This window comes from Miscanthus floridulus, unplaced genomic scaffold, assembly GCF_019320115.1.
Source record: "Miscanthus floridulus cultivar M001 unplaced genomic scaffold, ASM1932011v1 fs_337_2, whole genome shotgun sequence".
Classification (NCBI taxonomy): Eukaryota; Viridiplantae; Streptophyta; class Magnoliopsida; order Poales; family Poaceae; genus Miscanthus; species Miscanthus floridulus.
In genome coordinates, this window is record NW_027096605.1 from 1 (window position 1) to 12,959 (window position 12,959).

The 12,959-nt window shown below is 47.1% G+C and overlaps 2 protein-coding genes across 4 annotated transcripts; one reads left to right on the forward strand and one right to left on the reverse strand.

The window, feature by feature from the left end:
* Positions 1-36: 36 nt before the first annotated feature.
* Positions 37-3,043, reverse strand: LOC136531385 (uncharacterized; the record flags this gene model as incomplete). The annotated part of the gene is made up of 6 exons (XM_066524052.1): positions 2,221-3,043; positions 1,705-2,001; positions 1,388-1,645; positions 1,080-1,306; positions 704-839; positions 37-116 (listed from the first exon to the last, which is right to left on the reverse strand). Coding segments are annotated over exons 1-6 (1,821 nt in total), but the record flags the coding sequence as incomplete, so codon positions are not given.
* A 7,269-nt stretch (positions 3,044-10,312) lies between these two features.
* On the forward strand, positions 10,313-12,575 carry LOC136531386 (uracil phosphoribosyltransferase-like). 3 transcript variants are annotated; one of them, XR_010778021.1, is made up of 8 exons: positions 10,313-10,621; positions 10,705-10,786; positions 11,089-11,137; positions 11,566-11,627; positions 11,778-11,845; positions 11,943-11,998; positions 12,085-12,324; positions 12,392-12,526. XR_010778021.1 is itself a non-coding variant. In XM_066524053.1 (8 exons), the coding sequence occupies exons 1-8, from the start codon at positions 10,607-10,609 to the stop codon at positions 12,441-12,443; spliced, it is 450 nt and encodes a 149-aa protein (XP_066380150.1). In that variant the 5' UTR covers positions 10,313-10,606; the 3' UTR covers positions 12,444-12,575. The 3 variants fall into 3 exon arrangements, 2 of the variants coding, with proteins under 2 accessions (XP_066380150.1, XP_066380151.1); XM_066524053.1 differs by having other exon boundaries at positions 11,778-11,849; positions 11,929-11,998; positions 12,085-12,132; positions 12,392-12,575; XM_066524054.1 differs by having other exon boundaries at positions 12,085-12,132; positions 12,392-12,575.
* Positions 12,576-12,959: the final 384 nt, after the last annotated feature.

Sequence of the window (12,959 nt, forward strand, 5' to 3'; positions counted from 1 at the left end):
CTCCAGGGGGGTCACATGCTCAACCTGAGGACTTACTGGAGCTAGTGTAGGTGTTCTGGGCGACGCAGGCGCCTCTGCCTCCGCTACGGGCTCCTCTGCTTCCGCTGCAGGCTCTCCTGCATTCACCGGAGAGAAACCAGGTGATGTAGGATGTGGCGGAGGAGATAGTGAAGGCGACGCTGAACTTCCTACTTCAGGGAGTTCCTCCGCCTATGGGAATTCAACAGTAAACTCACTGCCCGCTGCTTCTGATGTGCCTGCTGCCGGTGATGCCCAGTCCTAGCCACAGCCTTCGTCGAACACCACATTGTGGCTAACACACACGCGCTGGGACACTGGATCATAGATACGATATGCCTTGGCCCCTTCCGCATAACCGATAAACACGCCAGCCTCACCGCGGTCATCGAGCTTATGAAGCTGAGTAAGCCACCGGGTATAGGCCACACAGCCAAAGACCTTGAGATGGCCGACTGTTGGTGCCCGGCCATGCCACGCCTCATAAGGAGTGGCATTCTTCAGCGCCTTCGTCGGGGATCGATTCAAAATGTGCACAGCCGTCATCATAGCCCCCCCCAAAACCGAGAGGGCATCCAGCGTTGCTTGAGCAAAGCTCGTGCCATGGCCACCACTGTTTGGTTCCTACGCTCAACAACACCATTCTGTTGCGGTGAATAAGGGGCACTGAAATGCCATTTAATACCTTCATCAGCGCAGTATGCAACAAACTCCGCGACGGTGAATTCGCCGCCATTGTCGGTGCGCAGGACCTTCAACTTGCGCCCACTTTCCACCTCTGCTACCACCTTGACCTTCTTAATTGCTTCTACTACTGCATCCTTGGATGGCAGCAACACAGCCCACATAAAACGGGTAGCGTCATCGACAAGCAGCAAGATATAGCGATTGCCCACCGGTGTCGCTGGCGTGACCGGACCGCACAGGTCACCGTGCACCAGCTCAAGCTGATTCTGGGCACGGTATGCTGCTACAGCCGGAAAGGAACGCCGCCTCTGCTTGGTGGTAACACAGGTGTCACACACCTACTCAACATGGTCGACCACCGGCATCTCGCGCACCATCTCCTCCTTGCTGAGTCGCCGGAGTGCGTCGAAGTGCAGATGGCCGAAACGCTCGTGCCACTGCCACGCCTCATCATCCTTGCGCGCCACGAGACAGAGAGGTTGTGCAGCCTCAAGATGCAGAATATACAATCTATTCTTCCCTCTGTGTACCTTGGCGAGTAGACGGCGGCTCTTGTCCCAAATGCGAAGCACGCCATCGTCAATCTTAACCTTGGACCCTCCTTCATCAAGCTAACCCAGACTTAGGATAGAGTTCTTCAGTGCCGGAATGAAGTAGACGCCATGAAGGACCCTCTGCTCACCGGTCTTGGCTTGGAAAACAATAGACCCGACGCCCTTGATCTCTACCTTCGACGCGTCCCCGAACCTGACCGTTCCTCGAACGCCAGTGTTCAGATCAGCAAAGAACTCTTGGCGCCCAGTCATGTGATGCGTCGCGCCGGAGTCTAGGTACCAGCCGCTGTCCACCTCTTCTTCGTGCACGCCAAGATAGGCGTGAGCACGTGGCTGGAAAAGTTCAACGTGCTGCGCCGTGTAGCTGTGCGCCGGCGTGCTCTGTTCTAGGCTGATGAAGCCATGTGCCAGAAACAGAGCGCCATCTTCATCGCACTCGGCGTACTGGGCCCGCGCCTCATGCCTTCCTTGGTTCTCGCCATGCTGCCCAGCCTGATTTCCGCCGCCACGGCCTCCACCACGGCTGCCACCGCCACGGCCAGCACGGTTTCCACCTCTACCGCCGTGCTCTGCACCTTCACGCCGCGGCTGGGGACACTCACATGCCCAGTGGCCCTCCTGGTTGCAGTTGAGGCAGGTGTTGGGGCCGACGCAGCCAGCAACATTGCCATCTCCTCATCCACCGCCTCTGCCTCGTCCTCGTCCACCACCGCAGCTACGTCCATCACCACCGCGCTGGTTCCTGAAACCAGAACCACCGACATCATCTCCCTTCTTCTCCTTCCTCCAGCGCGCTCTCCACTGCTCCTCGGTGTACAGCAGCTTGCCGTTGATGGCCACCGGCTCGGTCAGCTCTTGTTCCTCGCGATTATCCACCGCCTTGAGCCTTCCAGTCACCTCCTCGAGAGTGAGCGCCTCGAAGTCGAGGAACTACTCAATGGCGACAACAATCTGCGCGTACTTGGCCGGCACCGTGCGTAGAAACTTTTCCACCACTCACTCTTCAGTGATGTCCTTGTCACCATGAATGACAAGTTGCTGGTGCAGAGTTGACAGACGCAGGGCGAAATCCTCCACTTGCTCGCCGGGGTTGAGCCGATGTTCTCCCAATCGCGGCGTAGGCGCTGCAGCGTTGCTCGACGGACCCGGTCCACGCCGATGCGAGTCGCAGTGATGGCGTCCCACGCCTCTTTCGCCATAGCCTTGTCGAGGAGTGGGATGCCCATCTCCTTGGGCACGGCCCCAACAATCACCTCCAGTGTGCGCCTGTCATCGCAAAACTGGACAGAGCCGCCCTCGATGGCGTCCCAGAGATCGCGCGCCTGCATCCTCAGCTTCATGGTCTGACTCCACTCGTAGTAGTTTGTCTTGTCCAGCATCGGCCACGACGTGCTGCTATCGGAGTCGTGGTACACCACTCTGCCTTGTGGTGATTCGTAGCGACCGCCGCCGCGGCCGCGCCTCCGGTCCCGCAGTGGTGACTGCGAGCGCCTCCTATCTCGCGACGGAGTCCGCAGCCCCCGATTCCTGCTCTCCGCCTCCTCTTCCTCCTCCTCTGCATCCTCTTCTTCTCCCTTCTCAGCAGCAATTTCGGCCCGCAGCTCCTGCGCCGTCCTTGCTGCCGCCTCTGCAGCAGCCGCCGCCTGCTTTGCTGCCTGGACTGCTAGCGCTGCTGCTTCCTCTGCAGCCTTCAAGCGCGCGGCCCGGCTGGAGGGGTCGCCCAGCTCTCCATCGCCGGTTCCCTTGGCTTTGAGCCTGGCAGTGCGCTCAGCAGAGGTCGACATGGGGTGGAGGAGGTGAGAAGTTGGCCTCGTGGCTCTTTGGTGTCTAACCTGGCACTCTGATACCAAATGTTGGAGGTAACACAGACTTGATTAGCCAGAGACAACACGCCCCAGGCCGTCTCCTTGATTATATATAGAGATAGACATTGCATTGATTACAAACAGCTCACTAGAGCATAGCTAAACAGATAGGTGCCTTGGCAGCCGTACACACCTCTTGGGCTGCCCAAGGTCTTTAATGACTGTAATTAACTAGCATAGTTATCTAGGAAGTGCTTAGGAAGCAGGGCTTATTAACTACACATTCCTTCCATGTACACTGATTGTATTCCTTATATATCAAGCCTGATTGGCTATATAACAGAGGTCACCCCCCCTCATTAGGGGTGAGGTGTTTTCCCATATCATTTCTACAAGTATTCCTGTTCTCTTATGAATTGAAAGTATGTTTGTTTCTGCTGGCAAATTACCTAACTCGTTTATACACAATAACACATATTATTATTTGTTTTAATATAAGGTCCAATGACTTCACAGATGAATCTGAAATATCTTATATGAGCTATGACCTACAATTTCATGATATTGACTTATATTTGGATTGTGATTCTTAAATATCTTACTTCTGATCCAAGCAAATTGATGTCTTATGTGGTGATGGTAACTTCCATGGTATCCGATTCAGATAGTTGTATTTACATGAGAAGCAGTAACATTGCAGAAGTAGAAAAAAAACATATTGAAATATTCTAATTATGGACTTGTGTACCTGCTGGGGCATTTGTTTTTCTTGCATGTTAAGTGGGCTTTCCTTCTTTTTTAACTGCAAAAGGATATTGAACCAACAAGTTGTGCTAGTTATTTTTTTTATATATAAATATGTTCTTGTTTGTTCATCTTCTTGTTAACCTGTTGCAGATGGATGATGGCTTGGAGTTTTCCTTCACTGTTAAGAGGCGTTTTGCAAAAATAAGACTGCTTGACAACGTAATAGTCTATAGTGATTATTGGAAAAGTTTACTCTTCTATTTGCTGTGATGTTTGATATGTCTAATTACTTTTGTATGTTCTAATAGCCAGAAGCTGCCCCTCCAATTTCTGAGCTTGGACCTGATGCCGTATTTGAACCAATCAAGCTTGATAAATTTATGAAGTCATTAGGTCAAAAGAAAGGGCCAATAAAAGCCCTTTTACTTGATCAGGTATGAGTTTCTAAATCTTGGTGTGGACCCAAATTGCCTGAACCCAAATTTTAAGCAGATAAGGTTTGTTTATGCTAGTTCCTAACGCAACTCTGAATATAATTCAGTGCTTTAGTCATATGTGAAGTGGTGTGAAACAACTTAGAAATATCTTGCTCAAAACACAAAAAATTCAGACCTTAAAAGGCATTGATTCAATGTTTCAGTCAGTTATTTAAGGCCCCATTTGTCTGGGCTTCTTCCGGATCTGGCACTGTAGCGCACTATAGTGTAGCCGGAGGAGCCCCAGAAACACAGCTCTGCCTGTTCGGTAGGCAAAAATACACAAGGGGACGGAGCTGTTCTGTTGACGCTACAGTGCAGTACAGTACAGTAACGCATGGTGACACGAGGGGCTGGAGCTGTTCGGACCGAGCCCTGCCAAAGACACCCTAAGAGAATGTGGTTAAGGATACCAATGTGTCTCCTCAATCGTAGTAGAAACAATAATTTTAATATAAAATGTTTTTTTTGAAACAATCGTATAAAATGTTATTAGCAGGTGCAGATGTACTCTAGGTTCTGAACCCCTTGTTTTGCAGAGTTTTAAATCAGGAATTGGCAACTGGATGGCAGATGAAGTACTTTATCAGGTCTGTGCTCTGGACATTGCTTCCACTGATTTACAGTTTATGATCCATGACAAAAAAAATTAAATATAACTTTTATGTACTTCTAGTGTTGCACAATATGGATATTAGACAATTCTTTTATTGTTCTTCTGAACGAAATTACCATAGATAATATTGACTAGCTCAATGTTGAGCTTGCTGCTACACTATTTACCTCAGCGCAAGCAACTTCTCTCTGGTGTCATAGGAGACAAGTGTGGTACCCCATGTAGGGTCGGCACTGCCATGGCCGCCAGCAGATTCATGAACTGTGTCGCCACAGGAGATCCATCATTTTAGCAAAGATTTTTGCTGCAACGCAAGCAAGGAATTGGAAATTATTATTATCATGTTTTATTGGCCTCTTCTTACACTTGCAATGTGCCTGGTGCTTCACATTTTTAGCTCATAATTAACTATGCCACATATTTTTGCCTAAGGTTAATCTTGCCACACTTCTGTAGCAAGGAAATTGACCACCTAACCTTAGGCAGACTTCAGCCAAAACTGTCTTTAGCATTTGGGCCAGGGGCCAAAGATAGGCAAGCTGGTGCTGTGGGCAGCCAAATATTAACAAACAAAACTTGCAGCAGCTTGAGGTTAGGTGTGGCGACCTTAGTTTGAAATCTATAAAAGGTAAGTGATGCTTACATGTTTGTGTAAACTTCGAAAACAGGGACTAGCTTCCAAAGGCTTTTAGTCCAAGCAAGTTGGGGTAGGCTAGAGTTGAAACCTAACATGAGCCCCTAGTCGCGGTTCCAGCACGTCAATAGCTGCTTTCCAAACTTTTGTGTCTCTGTTTGATAATTTAGTGGCTCATCTTTTAAACACTGTAAGTTATAACCACAACTGCACAAGTATGTTTGTTTGAAACAAGAGCGATCTGCTAATTTCAACATGTACACTTAAGCACGTTTCACATTTGCACTGCTTTCAATATCTGCAGTGTTGTAGAACTAATTTGCTATTTTTCTGCATGCTTCACATTTAGGCAAGGATTCATCCTGGGCAAACTGCATCGAAGATATCAAAGGACAAATGTGAGATATTCCATCAGTGTATTAAAGAGGTAGGTCCATGCCTCCATGGTTGGCATCCAGAGTTTGCCTTGTTGCAAATGGATTGTAGGCTTGAGAACTTTACTTGGATCTAGAATTAGTACGTGATGATGCGTCTTCCCTTAATTTAATTCAAACAGTCAGTCTGAAAAGACAATAATTGTGTTTGCTAATCGTTGGAGACTGATATGGCTGATATGGGATAGAAGTGCTTTAGCCGTCACCTTAGCATATCAAGTGAGCATGCTATGTTATTTCGTCGACAGTGGCGCGCCAGGTAAGGGTCCCCTTTAGGGGTTGTGCGTGCTGATCCATGACGAACCAGATGGGACCTCAAGAACAACGCCGTTCGTGGCAACCTGACTTTCCGAGGCGGCGTTCTTCTACAGCCTTACGGTCTCGACGTTACGGCTGACAACAACCGTCCGGCTACCTGCGACGGGACTTCACCTCTCAAGCATCCAGCTCCGACTCGCCTGGATGTTGGTCGGGACCAACACCAAGAAGCAAGTCGGCGAGAAGCCAGGCGACCTCAGCTGCAGCAAATTTTATCACATCCGATCTTAAAACTTGCAACGAGATCTGTCCCGCGTGCATCTCGTGTTGGCGAATATGAAGTCAAATTAAGCTTCAGCCACGGCATGCATCAACGACGAGACTTGAAAGCAGCGTTATGGCATCACGTCATGATCTACACCACCACGCAAGCTAATTATAGCTTCCATGTACGTCAGACAAGCAGCAAGGTCACGCTGAGCCCGCGGCCGCGATGCTCTCGCTCTGGCTCAACACTATGCCTCCGTCGGGTCACCTGGCCGTGCATGAGCGCGTGCCGCCCCATGGCAAGAAGGTCGTGTCCGAGGCATACAGCGCCATTGTCGACATGGTAGCCCGGCTCGGGATTGCCGTGGGTGCACGGGATTGCGTGGTAGAGAGCAAATTATGCGTGGCTTACATCACCATGACGTGAACATGATCCAAGCAAGCTAGCCAAAAGTGATCGACATATTAATCTTGGTTTCTGCATTACAGGTGCCACCACAGAGTTCCTAGCCTACAACCTGTCACAGAGGATCAGACACACCACTCCTCAGGCACCCAGACAGCCTAGCCATCGTCCCGACGTGCCAGAATCTACAGCTCAGCAGGATGAGATCATCAGAGGGATTGCAGCCACTGAGGAGGAGGAGCTAGAGGCACAGCAGGAGGTGAGCGAGTATAGTGACAGCTCCGATGATGACTACCAGCCTGTACCTCAGATGCCTCCACGCAGACATGATGCAGAGGCCGGTAGCTCCAGTTCTGCTCCACCTGCTCCACAGACAGACCCCGCTCTCATAGCTATTCTTGAGCGGATGCAGCAGGATCAGACACGACAGTCACAGGAGACAGCTGCCAACTTCGCACAGTTTCAGGCTCATCAGGACGAGTTCCAGCGGCAGCAGCAGCTCCTTCAGCACCAGTAGTTACTTATGCAGCAGCAGCTCATGGGATTCATGCAGCATGTAGTGACAGCCATTGGGGTCCCACTGCCACAGCCTTCGCCCCAGCTTGCACAGCCTCCTACCACTTCGACGACTCCAGCAGTACAGCCCAGTGGGCTCCAGAGTCAGGGACAGCCTCCAGCTCAGTTTACTTCACCTCCTGTACAAGTGTCCCAGTGGTTAGCCTCACCTGTTGTAGCCCCGCAGTTTACTCCTTATCACACGGGTTTCTCACCAGAGCAGTCTCCCTCGCTATTCGTGCCTGAAACGTCAGTCTCCAGGAGTCTTGGAGCATCTTTCAGCGAGTTGACCGGCATGCCTACACCGCCTCATATGCATTCTGCCGGTCCGTCTACAGCCGCTCCAGCTATCATGACTACTCAGAGGCTCCTCTCGTTTGTCGCCTCGTCAGATCCTACGACAGACATACTAGCAGCTTCACAGGTAGCACCTGCCCCAGCTCAGACCCAGACCGCTTCAGCGACACTTCCTGCCACAGAGGGTCAGTCAGTTCAGAGCTCAGGGTCAGATGATGATGGCGCTCAGTTTTATATTGCTCCACGTACTTCAGCGCCCGACTCGTCCGCTGCTGCCCCGCCGTCCGACCCTTAGGTTTTGGTATTTGACGCCAAAGGGGGAGAGGGTTTGAGTATGTAGACCTAGGGGGAGCGAGTTTCAGGGGGAGCTAGTTATCTAGTATTAGCTTATTATATACATTTGGAGTTTTATTTGTGTGATACACTATTACTTATGCATTCGTGGTTTTACTTTTATGCATACTATTATATATATGTGATAGTGCTATCTACGTGATTGTGATATTTGACATGTGTGATTTTTACTTTGCATTATCTATATGTCATATCACTTGTGTAATGCTCATTTGCTTTTGCTTTCGCGTTTACACTTCGAAGCAAATGAGCTTTGTTACTTGTACTCATGATTTATTCATATCCTTTGAGTACATTGTGATGGCTTGGGTCATACAAGCTTGCCTAACTCTTGTGTTCTTATTGACAAAAGCTTATATGAATCAAGCCCGTCTAAAAACCTCACTCCATAACATACTCGAGGTGGTATTGTCATCAATCACCAAAAAGGGGGAGATTGAAAGCATCTAGGCCCCTAGTTGGATTTTGGTGATTAATGTCAATACAAGATTACTATGACTAACGTGTGTTTTGCAGAGGCAATTAAGTTAGGTCATGGTAATGGAGATCGATTGGGCAATCGAGGTTGTCATGCCCCTACGATGGAAATCGTTTCGGTTTTTAAAGGATGGACGACAAGGTTAAGGATAACTAGTTCTAAGTGTCGATTGGAGTTGGAGAGACACTTAGAGTAGTTTAGGACTTTGTTTTTCCTTTGGCCGTACTATTAAGGGGGGTATGAACGGGTAGCTTGACCTAGTTGAGTCTAGTGAGTTAGATGTGATGCACACTTGTTAAAACTAGCTCTAGGTAGCTCCTATGAATGCCTAAGATCCGTTGGAGCAAACTTCATTCACATATGTTCGAAAGTTGGAAGTGAATTGAGGGTCAAACACTGACCGGACGCTGGCTCCGGTGCGACCGGACGCTGGCCGCAGGGTCTGGTCAGTTCATTTGACCATGAAGAACAAGTCTGGTGTGACCGGACGCTGGAAGGTCGTGTGACCGGACGCTGAGGGTTAGAGTCCGGTCGACTCCAGTAAGGGTCCAAACTTGGGAAAAAGTGACCGGACGCGTCCGGTCAGTGGTGACCGGACCCTGGGTATCCAGCGTCTGGTCGTTTACAGTAAGCATCCAAGAGTGACCGGACGCGTCCGGTCGGTACTGACCGGACCCTGACAGCGTCCGGTCATCACTTGAAAACTGTTCGCGGGTTGAACTGACCGGAGCGTCCGGTCAAAACGATCAGAGCGTCCGGTCATCCCGCAGAAGCTCATAACGGTTCGTTTTTCAGGCTGCCTTATAAATAGAAGCTCCACTCGTGAGTGGAGCAACTTTTGCTCATTCCAACAGCTAAGAAACACGTTTGTGAGTGCCAAGAAGAGCAAGGTCCTAGTGAGGTGTTTGTGATTTGAGAATCCAAGAGAGTAGCCTCACTAGCAAATCAAGAGTAGCAAAGTATGCATCCATCTTCTCATTAGGCTTCGCGTGGTCAAGTGAGAGTTCGTGCTTGTTACTCTTGGTGATCGCCATCACCTAGACGGCTTGGTGGTGATTGGGAGTTTGGTGTTCACCCGGCGGAGCTTGTTGGTGACCCAACTCAAGTTGTGAGCGGTTTTGGGTGATTCGCCGTGACGGAGTGTCGAAGAATCAACCCGTAGAGAGCACTTGATCCTTGCGCGGATCAAGGGGGAGTTACACCCTTGCGCGGGTGCTCCAACGAGGACTAGTGGGGAGTGGCGACTCTCCGATACCTCGGCAAAACATCGCCGCGTTCCTTTCTCTCTCTATTTACTTTGAACACTTACTTTGAGTATTTACGTTGAGCAATTCAATACTTGTTTTACATCCATAGAATTGCTTGCTAGAGTAAGTTTGGAACATAGGTTGCGAGGTTGTTGTGCATTAGTTTGATTTAAACACTGTTCTAGGCACAAGGGGTTAATTGGGCTATCCGTAGGATTTGATTATTGCAAGAGAATTTAGAATTAGCCCAATTCACCCCCCCCCTCTTGGGCATCTTGATCATTTCAGTTGGTATGTTCCTAATTCTTACAAATGCTGCATTTGGTGGTGCTGATGCAAGTGTTTGATGTTAAGATAAATTTAGGGTAGATGTGAAAATAATGATCACTGCGATGTGAAAAGTAAACTTGTAATGTATTTTATTCTGGGCAGACAGTAATGATCAATTTTATTTCGTTGAGTATGTGATCATTAACTCCGTCTATGTTGTCTCAACATAGCAGGTCCCAAGCCCTGGTAAAGGAGGAGGGTTGTGATAGGCGTGTCGAGCCAACGTTAAATCTAGCTATTCTAATGGAGATGAAACTCGAAAGAAGCTTCTGCTTGGTTTCAACTCTAGCCTACCCCAACTTGTTTGGGACTTAAAGGCTTTGTTGTTGTTGTTGTTGAGTATGTGATCATTGAGATAGTTCTCCACTTTCTTCTGGTAGCCGACAGTAACACGGGAGATCCAGACACCTGTGGGCACTGCGGTTGTTGAATCTGTCAGTGAGATGGAGCCAATCATGGTTTGTATTCCTCTTCAATGTATCTTTTTTTGCAAATTTGGCATTATTATTAATTAACCTTGAATTTTATTGATATATTTCAGATTGTACCTATTCTTAGAGCAGGGCTTGCTCTTGCAGATCTTGCAACATCAATTTTGCGATCAACTAGAACTTTCCATTTAGGTGAGAAAAAATAACTTTTGATTTGTTGGGAAAAAAACTCAATTTCTCACTTGCTGATGTTTGTGATGCAATATGTTTTCATCTTTTGACTTACAAAGAACATCATATTTGATCGAAACACTTTCTGCTGATGAATATGCTACTAGTATGTCCAGAAACACATGGTGTGCTTCAACTTTTTTTTTTACTGGACAAATTTAGCACATAAAAACTGGTCTAGTTTTCTAGATAAATTTATTTATTTATTTAAGCATGCTTATTGATTACTGCTAATGTTCCTTTTTTACCTATACTAAATGAAGGTATGTCCAGGGATGAGACAACACTGCTGCCCTCTGTTTACTTAAATAAGTAGGTGCCATTCTTTTTGTTTTGCATTTAGATAAAAAATGTCGTTGATATGTTATACCACAGTAGTTGGGGCTCTACTAAAGCTATCTAACTTCATTTGGCAGAACGAAATATTATCTCAATAAAAATGTAGCTTGTTTGTAGCTAGGAAACAAACAGTGGAGGTTGTTAAATATTCTTTAGTTAATTTAGTTTCCTTGATGAAGAAGTCACTTTCATCATACAAGGTTGGAACCACAGTGATTATGAACTGTGTTCCAGCTTACTCTTTTCTATCTTATTGTACACTTTTAGTTAATTTGATGTATCACAAGATCTTTTTGTAGTCCAATCTATTGAAATAGTTGAGTTGCAAGCTATAGCGTTGTATGAAATTACCAATGCTACTTGTTTTCCTGATGATCAATGGAACATAATTTTGAGTGCAGGCTACCTGATAGATTCCCAAAAGGATGTAATATACTCCTTGTTGATCCTATGCTAGCAACTGGTAATCCTTTTCCTTGTATATCACAGCCAATTCTTATATTGGTCTTATATTGGGTTATCATTCTTTTTGTGTTTGCCTGATTGATTTCACTCCTATACCCATGCTGTGTTTGAGTGGTCATCTTTCTTCTTACCTTGTGTTTTCCATCAGGTGGAACAGTCACTGCAGCAGTTGATCTGGTTAAGGAGCGTGGAGCTGAAATCAGTCAGATAAGAATCGTAAGTTCGTGAGGCAAAAAAAATGAAAAAGATGAAACAGATCTGTTTGTTGATTAAAAAAATGGTTATTATTTTCTAAACAGTCATTGTTATGCAGATATCAGCTGTTGCTGCTCCTCCTGCCATCAAGAAGCTCAATCAAAGATTCCCAGGGTGCATTCTGAAGTTCTATAAATTTGTTGCATTTTTAGTATCAAGGTTACCTTGATGATTGTATATCGCATCACTCTTTTCTGCAGGATTTGTGTGTATACAGGAACTATGGATCAAATTGTGAATGAGAAAGGGTAATTATCTTTTTACCAACATATGCATAAATCATGAAGGACGGACTTGGTGCAAGCGGTAGAGTATTACCGCCTGTGACCGGAAGGTCCCGGGTTTGAGTCGTGGTCTCCTCGCATTGCACAAGCGAGGATAAGGCTTGCCACTGACACCCTTCTCCAGACCCCACACAGAGCGGGAGCTCTCTGCACTGGGTACGCCCTTTTTATGCATAAATCATGATTATTGCACTGCTAACTCATTCTCGCTAATGTACTGCAGTTTCATAGTCCCAGGCCTTGGGGATGCTGGAGACCGCAGCTATGGAACATGACTCTGGCGGTCTGGCCCTTTGCTGATGACCATTGTTAGGAATTTCAGCAAAACCCAGATTTAGTTGATGCCTGCTTATTTTCGTAGACCAGATTTGTGGTTCCCTAAAACACAAATCTGTAGTTTTGAGGGTCTAAACATAATATTTTGACAATGTGATGTCAAATTTTGCCCTTCCATGTGGTGATATCCTGATAATGGTTACGAGCTTCCTGGAGTGTTTGTTTTGAGAAGTGGGATAGCCTACAATCACCTTAGCTCTGAACATAACCATCTGCTTGGTTTCAAGAATGTAGCGAGTTGTTTGTCGCTATCCCAAGAATTACCCAGATGTGGCTAAACAGGCAATCTGTTGATTGCAGTACCAAAACCGGTTCTGTTTATACTGGGTGGAGCTGGAGTGTATATGTATTGTCGAGAATAAACATGATCTGGAAAATGGAAGGGACCACCTTCATGCGCAGGTCATTGTAGGCTTACTCCTTATTCGTCAATTTTTATTTATATTTTACTATTT